Source organism: Anguilla anguilla, chromosome 12, assembly GCF_013347855.1.
Source record: "Anguilla anguilla isolate fAngAng1 chromosome 12, fAngAng1.pri, whole genome shotgun sequence".
In the NCBI taxonomy this organism is placed as follows: domain Eukaryota; kingdom Metazoa; phylum Chordata; class Actinopteri; order Anguilliformes; family Anguillidae; genus Anguilla; species Anguilla anguilla.
Window position 1 is genome coordinate 17,886,436 of NC_049212.1, and position 8,138 is coordinate 17,894,573.

At 47.3% G+C, this 8,138-nt stretch overlaps 1 protein-coding gene across 7 annotated transcripts in view; it reads left to right on the forward strand.

Annotated features, from left to right (window-relative positions):
- Positions 1-7,772, forward strand: part of clcn2c (chloride channel 2c) — a 122,372-nt gene extending 114,600 nt beyond the window's left edge. For 3 of the 7 annotated variants that reach the window (XM_035385565.1, XM_035385567.1, XM_035385566.1), the window contains 4 exons: positions 6-44; positions 2,547-2,651; positions 3,505-3,591; positions 5,721-7,772. In XM_035385565.1, coding sequence (XP_035241456.1) covers positions 6-44; positions 2,547-2,651; positions 3,505-3,591; positions 5,721-5,915 — 426 coding nt within the window. In that variant the 3' untranslated portion in view covers positions 5,916-7,772. Of the gene's footprint in view, positions 1-5; positions 45-2,546; positions 2,652-3,504; positions 5,699-5,720 lie in introns of those variants that run through there. The other 4 variants (XM_035385561.1, XM_035385564.1, XM_035385562.1 and 1 more) reach the window with 2 other exon arrangements.
- The last annotated feature ends 366 nt before the right edge of the window (positions 7,773-8,138 follow it).

Consider the following 8,138-nt stretch of genomic DNA (forward strand, 5'->3'; position numbering starts at 1 on the left):
TCCAGGATGATGGAGATGTGGACGATGACATGACCATCAGAGAAGTAAGACCAAATACTTTCTCCTCTCCTCTGGCCCCTTGCTAAAATGTGTCCCTCATTCATTCCCTGCGTCTGCTTTATGAAGTGTCCCTGCTAAATCCTGTCCTGCTGTCTGGTATAGCACATATACACACCTTGCTGTACTGTGCTTTATACTCAAATGTATCATTTGATATTCCATACCTTCAGCTCTATACAGTATTCTAAGAGACACTAGCCTAATTCTAAAATCAATTTGTTCTAAATCAAAAAATACTGCGGTTTCAGAGTCTGAAGACTTGAAGATTTTGTTTACTAAATGATGCTCATTAGCTCGCATCAGTGATGATTAGCATATTACGAGGTTCTAATTAGTGTTTTGGTACCCCAGCAGGGCTAAGAACACCAGGTGTTTGTAACCTCATAACCTTATTGGTTGCTGAATAAGGTTATAAAAAGCCTGCAAAATCCTGTCCTGCCTAAAGTTCTGTCCTGTCTTGGGAGGAATTAAAAAATCAGGCTTGAATTTAATCCTGCGTATTTCTCTAACACCATGTCACCGTACCCCGTTTTAACAGTTTAAAACTTTTAATTGGAGTTGACAGTGCATGGGGGGGTGGCGGTGGGGGTTAGGGTAATGTGAGTCTCCCGGGTTATGTTATGGAGCTGACGGTGCCTGAGCTGTGCCGCAGGCTGTGTTTGTGATGGTAAATCCGTACATTGACATTGGATGGAGGTGCGGTCGACTGCACCGGGACACGGCGCGGCGTTCAGTCATTCGCTGAGACGGGCAGCCGAGCGCCACCTCTCCAGCGCCTGGGTGACAGCCGCTGCACACGGACAGGAGTAACTCCAGGCCGGCGCAGCCTTTGTTCTGGATTAGGCCTCTGAACAATGCGTAATCCTCGTAATCTGTCCGTCGTTCTTACTGAGATGCAGCGTGAGCCTGCCAAACAGGACCATCCCCCGGCAATCCTGTTACAGAACAGATTCTCTGCTCCTGGATTTCTGGCTGAGCTTCACTCCTGTGGATTCATCCGTATATTTCCCTCTCTCTTTCTCCCCCTCTCTTTTTCTGTCACTGTCTCTCCTTCTATTTCTCCCCTCATCTCCACTGTTCTCTCTCTATCTCTCTTTCTGTCTCTACCTCTCTGTTTCCCGCTCTCCCCCTCACTTTTAAGGATTGAAAGAATTCAAACTGGCTTTAATAGCTTGGCAGGGAGTGTTGCTAAGGCGTTTTTGGCCGTGAACATATTTCATGAGCTTTCCCTCAATTCCCTCCTCTTCCTCTTTCATATTAAAACAGTGAATAGGAATTATGCCACACTAAAAACAAAGGTGGAACAATTTAATAATGCTCTTTCCAGAAAACTGAATGCATTGCTGTACATTAAATTTCATTTAGACATGAATTGTTTAGGAGGAGACACACACAGAGGCTTTTCACTGGCAGTTATGTACTGCACGGCCAGCTCTGCTTTAACTGCCTTCTGGCTGTAATTCTGTTACTCTTCTGGGTCTGGCAGCGGGGGAGAGGGAGGTATGTGTGCCTTATCTGGCCATGTCTGCATCAGCGTAGCCGAAACCTCTCTGTCCACACTGGCTACACATATTCTCTCTGGCCTGTTGAGACGGCAAGGTATTATCATGATTATAATAATTTTTTTAATTATTAAATTTAATATTGGTATATGACTATTATTATCAACGTCATCATCCAGGTTGACAAATGCTAATTCATTTATTTTTTACATTTTCATACTAGTGTTATTGCATTTTGCTCTGTGTAAAATTTCCATTTGAAAGTGGTTGTGGCCGTGCTCATTAATTTGCCTGGAATAAAAGAGAATTGGTTTTCAGCATCTCTTTGTGCTGCCAGACATCATCCAGCCCGTCTGCTTTGCGGTCTCTCGCAGCCTCCTGAGTGTGTGGGCAGTTTTCTGTTGTGGTAAACATGTTGTGGCCCTTTGGCTGCATGACAGACTGTTGGCTGTATAGACCCCATTTAAACCAAACACAATAGTGGAATAATTGTGCTGTATTTCCACAGGTCTGCAGCGAGCGCTGAGGAGAAGCTATTGATTGCATTTCTGTAGAATAGTTTGCCGCAGTTGATAATAAAATGTCCGTGGTTTCTCAGAGCTGACAGTATGTGAATGTATATCCTGCACTGAGGAGAGAGGGGGAAATGAAATCTATGGATGTAGAGAAGCAGCAGTGAATCCCAAAAAGTGAATCTCAGTAATGTGCTGTCGTAACCAAGCACTGGCAAGTTGCCTGGGGAGTATCGCATATCACTAGCTCAGTAGCTTTTAGCAACATCACTTCCTGCCCAACATTCAGTACACAGCACATGTATCACTACCATGTGAAGTGCAGATTATTAATATTATTATTATTATTATTATTATTATTAGCAGTAACAGAAAGTTAATAGCAGTAGCAGGCAAGAGGGCACTGTGGAGGAGGAGACTCTGCTACAGGTGGGTGTGTCTATGATGTAACTCCTCCCTCTTCTTCCTACAGATTGCAGAGTGGGAGGACCAGCAGCTGGAAGAACAGGTCAACTTCAATAACTGCAAGATTGACCCCGCCCCCTTTCAGCTGGTGGAGCGAACATCGCTGCACAAAGTGGGTCTTCTTGTCTATCCTGCCCGTAATGTGCCCTCTGCCCGTCTGCCCCCCTGTTTCCTGCCAGTTTTGTGCCAGCGACATTCAAATGTGCCCATGAACACACAAACATAGCAATAACTGTCGTTTTGTGTTTCTTACATTACATTACATTTATTTAGCAGAGGCGTTTATCCAAAGCGACGTACTAAGTGCATATCAAGGTCATTGGAACAACTACAAAACACAGGTTCGATAAGGTACAATGCTGATTTTGTTCAGGATGAATACTCATTTTGTACAGAATGCCTCCACTGAGTTGGAAACTTTTGCCACGGTTATCTATTGCTACCCATTCATATTCTGTTCCATGAGCTCTGTCAGAACGAGTCTTGGATTTTGAGGGGAGGGGGGCTGGGCATTTGAGCACAACTAATTTTGTTTTCCATCTGCAGCTCTTCTCACTCAGGAACACCCCCCCCACCCCACATCCCTCAACCTCCTTCCGCATCACGCCCTCCTTCCTTTCTCTCTCTCTCTCCCTCTCTTTGCCGAGAGCGCGGGGCCTAATGTGTTCCTCTCCTGATGCGCGCCGCTCCGCTCCGCGGTGCGGCTGTTTAAACATTTAAGAGCGGGGTCTGTGCAGCCATTCGTCAGCACAGCAGGCCCCACCGGCGTCTCTGAGCCGCTCATGAATATTAAACAGCGCCAGACTTCCCCCTCGCTCGCACGGCCCCCTTTTTACGGGCGCTTAGCGGCTTTCCGTTTCCTTCTGTTTGTTACGGCGCCGCGCCGCGCTTGCTGCCGCGCGGACGGGCGTCGGGGCGGAAAGCGACTCGGGTCTGAGCTCTCTCTCCTCCGCCCTCTCCCGCAGACGCACACCATCTTCTCCCTGCTGGGGCTGGACCACGCCTACGTCACCAGCATCGGCCGGCTAATCGGAGTAGTGTCTCTGAAGGAGGTGAGCGCCGCTAATCGCGGTCGACGTCGCCGCCGTCGTAACTCAGGCCACACTCAAGGTGGTGTGATGTCATCTGATGAGGCAGAAGTGCTTTGGGGCCGTGATGTCATCGGGGCGCCGTTGGTTCAGGATTTAACGCGCCCCCGCCTCTGCTGCGCGTCCTTTCAAACCCACAATTTTGACCGTAGACAGAAAGACGAAAGGCTTTCAGCTGTGCCCTGCTGCAGAGGCGCCTCAACTTTCGCTAGAGCAAAAAAAAAAAAAAAAAATCACAAAAGGAAAAAAATGGACGCACTTTGTCTTTTTAAATTGTGTGGAAAATGGCAGTTGTTGCTAGGCGCGATCCAGTCTCTTCCCCCTGACATTTATTCCTTTGTTGCAGAGACGACAGGCGGACAATGTGAGGGAAATTAAGCAGAGCTGTTCAGTCTCAATAATAACGTTGTAGACATCTCATAACTGCCTTTTATATTTACTCCGCTGATTGTTCACTCTCCCTCACACAATCAGCCTGTTATGTGGAGAGATGGGCAGCCTGTTGTCCATGTTAATTACTTGGGCCTCATTCAGGACTTTTCTAGCGTTTGTGTGCGTTGGCAGAGGAGGGGTATGAGGTTTGTCTTGGTGGGCCTTTTTGAACAAATCCTTTGGTGAACTAAATGAACTGGATCACCTGCACCCAATGATTCATTCATTTGGTTTTTCTCTTTCAATCTATTCAATTCAATTCAATTCAGTTCAATTCAAAGAGCTTTATTGGCATGGAAATTATGGAACAATATTGCCAAAGCCATAGAGTTGATGTACATGAATTAATAAGATACTACATTTGATTAGATATCGATTTGAACTAGTAGGCACATATATAGGTATGAGGAGATGAGCAGTGAACGAGTGGGTGGATCCTGTTTGGAGTGGAAAGGAATGAGGGGGTTAAATTACATTACATTACATAAATGGAGTGAGGACGTCTTTCAAGAGTGACCGCAAATGAAGGAATGGGTGGCAGTGGTGACAGAACTGAAGGAAATGGTCTCATCTTTCCTGAATGATTGACAGGCTGCTTGCTTAGTTGTCTTGTAATTTCAGTGCCTGAAAGCCCTGTTATAGGAAGTGGAAGCTGAACAGTGGGCAGAGATTCTTTTCACGCTAAAATAAAATCAATCCAGCCGAATGAGAAAGTGTCATATACTATACCAGGTAAATTTTGGAAATGCAATGCTCCCTCGGATTTTGTGATATTATTAATAAATTGTCAGAAATGATAGATTATACTTTCTAAGCTCAATTTCAGTTGGGCCAAATCCCTCTTCTTTGCCAGAGGAGTGTTTCAATAATGTGCTATCATGATCAAACACAAAGAAATGAAATGACAAGGCAAATTTGATTTCTTTTTAAACATTAATGTTCGTAAACAGATCGCAGTTGGGTGTCAGACTTGCATTAAGTTTCTCTGCACATGAGCTAGTTTAATATACAGGCTGTGCTGCAAGGAGAACTGACTCACCAGATCTGTGCTGAATGAACACAGGCTGCACTTGGGTCCTGTAAGTCATTTGCACAAGAATTAAGTACTCAGAAATTCTCATAGTGAATAAATCTTTATAAAGTAGTAAACTGAGTCAAAGGGTTCAAGTACTTTGCAGAAGCTGAAATTCTCCCTGCTACTGAGTAGTTGGGTGCTTGGGAGCAGGGGGCAGGGCATTTTTGTCAATATCAGGGTCAGAATGCAGAGCATTGTTTTTTGGACACCAAGGCCACTGTCTTAAGGAAGGAAAATGAAAAGAGGCACGCTGTCTCTCACTGAGGTGTCTGTGCTGGCTGTGTACCGGGGTGTGGTCTCAGCAGATGAGGGACAGGAGCGTGCTGACTCTGCCCTCTCAGCTCAGCCCTCCGCATTGTGCTCTTTCTGCACCCTAGAGAGGGCTTTTCACGTGACTGATGCTCCAGTGTGCTTCAGAGCCACGGCTGTTAATAGGCTGTAAGGTAACAGATGGGGGACCTGATGTTTGGTCAGAGTTTGGGCACCCCTGGGTTGGAGTGACGGCAGTCTTGGGTTCGGCGTGGACCCGGTGTCCTTCCCGGCGTTTAACCGATTTGCCCGCGCCGCTGCGCTCTGCTCCACACAGCTGCGGAAGGCCATCGAGGGCTCGGTGACGGTGAAGGGGGTGAAAGTGCGCCCCCCGCTGGCCAGCTTCCGCGACAGCGGGACCAGCAGCAGCGAGTCGGAGGCCACGGAGCTGCACAAGCTGTGGGACCGCCACCGGAGCCTGTCCCTGCCCCGCGAACACCGCCCCTCCGACTCCGACGAGAAGTCGCAGTGAGGGGGCGGGGGGACTGGAGAGGCCCCCCCACCCCGCCGAAACCTCAGGGCTTCCTTCAGTCTTCAACCCTCCCACCCCCATGCCCGCCCCCCATGGCTGCATCTGCACTGACTCCACTTTACTGAACTGAGGAGGAAACGAACAGGGACCTGGGGGTGAGGGGGGTGGGGCGCCCGAATCCGACGTCTCCTCCTACTGTCTATTCTGAAGGAAACGTGTGTAGACACAGAACTGTCCAGTGCAGAACACCTGGTATGTTTGTATGTATGTGTGTGTGTGTGTGTGTGTGTGTGTGTGTGTATGTGAGCGCGTCCGTGCGTGCATGCGAGTGTGAGCGCATGTGTGTGTATATAAATGCATTCGTATAGGACTGAAAGGGATGAATATAGTTTTAAGGCCTTTGTTCAGTTTTGTTTCCATGTCCCTAAACTTAGAAACACACACTGAAGACAACAGGCCATTTTGAAACCAGTCTTCCAAATGCAGGTATTTAGGACAGAGTGACTGAGGAAGTGTGACACGCCCGTTGTTCTTTTTCTCTGAGGTGATGGACTGGTTAGTGTCGGCCGCACATTTGGAGTCTCGCATTTCACACTGGCTCTCTGGCGTTCCTGCTCCTCTCGCGTGTGTGACCAGGGAGCCTTGTGTGGCCTGCTGTTGCCATTCTGGGCAACACTCCCCAGAGTCGCACTGTCATACTCAATAACGCACCCTTAAGCCCTGTGAATGAGCACTGTGTGTTTATGGAGCAAAAGGCTTTATAACCTTTTATACAAGGTTGAATGACCCTTTATATCTGTAATTCTGAGATTTTAAAGGTAGATATCACCAAATCTACATACACACACACACTCACTTGCACGCACACACGCACGCACGCACGCATGCACGCATGCACGCACGCACGCACACACACACACCTTCCATGGATTCTTCCCTGTGCATCTGCCTGCTGAAGCCTCTCTTCTCTGTGGCCATACTGGTGATGACATGTTCTCTAAATATAGCCCTCAGAAGCCCTGGCTGGGGGGAGATTAGTCCCTGTGCAGCATGCTATAACCTGCCAGATCTGTGCTGTCCACCCGTAGTCACTGGGGCTGTGAACTGGGATGTTGTTTGGTGTCCAGTGTTGAGGAATGTCTGAGGTTTTGGTGACCTAGTGTCAGAGTAACATGTCTTGGGGGGGGTCACACAGAGGAAGTGAAGCAGGTTATTGCATTCCTGGTCTTTTCACAGCAGTGGTCTCATTAAGAGTGGTCTCTCTGTCTTTCTCTCTCTCTCTCTCTCTCTCTCTCTCTCTCTCTCCCCCACTCTGACTCTCTACATTCCCTCCCACTCTAATTACATGACACCCAGGATAGGAATTAGCATGATGAGTCCATGGCAACGGCAGCCGTTGCTGAATTAGTCCAGTTGTGCTTGCAGGTCTCCTGTAGCAACCGCTCTGGATTTCAGCGAGAGTGACACTGTGTGAGTGTGCGTGTGTGTGTGTTTCTGTGTGTGGGTGTGTGTTTTTGTGTGGTGTTTCTGTGTGTGGGTGTGTGTTTCTGTGTTTGTGTGTGTGTGTGTCTGTGCGTTTGTGTGAGTTTGTGTGTGTGTCTGTGCGTTTGTGTGTTTGTGTGTGTGGGTATATGCATGTGTGTGTGTGTGTGTGTGTGTGTGTGTGTGTGTTCATGTGCGTGTGATCCATTTAAATTTACTATCTACATAAAACCTTGGATTGTATTCTTTTTAACAGCCCCTTTTGCATAGGAATGCATTTCACGTAAAGACATTTCCTCGGTTGTTTGAATGTATTTCACTATGAAGTCTTAATTTATTTCACAGAAGAGTATATTTCCCATTGATAAACTAACAAATGATATACGTAAGTCCCTCCCAGGAGGGTTGGGTGAGCAGTTCATTCCCATACTCCTGTCTTCATTACTCCCATCCAGCCTGCATCCACACCCTGAGCATTTCTTTAATATGTATTTTGGGCTGTAACTGCAACACTCCTTTGTTTTGTGTAGGTTAATTGCTCTCCCTCATGGCTTCCCTTTATAGTTAACCTGCTGCTGACAGACATATGGACAGACAGACAATGGTCAGCAGCAGCAGCAACAAGATATCAGCGCTCTGAAAATCTCATGCACAGCCTGTCAGACTCTAGCTGAACAGATGCAGTTGTTGTTTTAACGTTGTCATTTCTGACATGAGCACATGGTGAAACGCTCCTTCCTA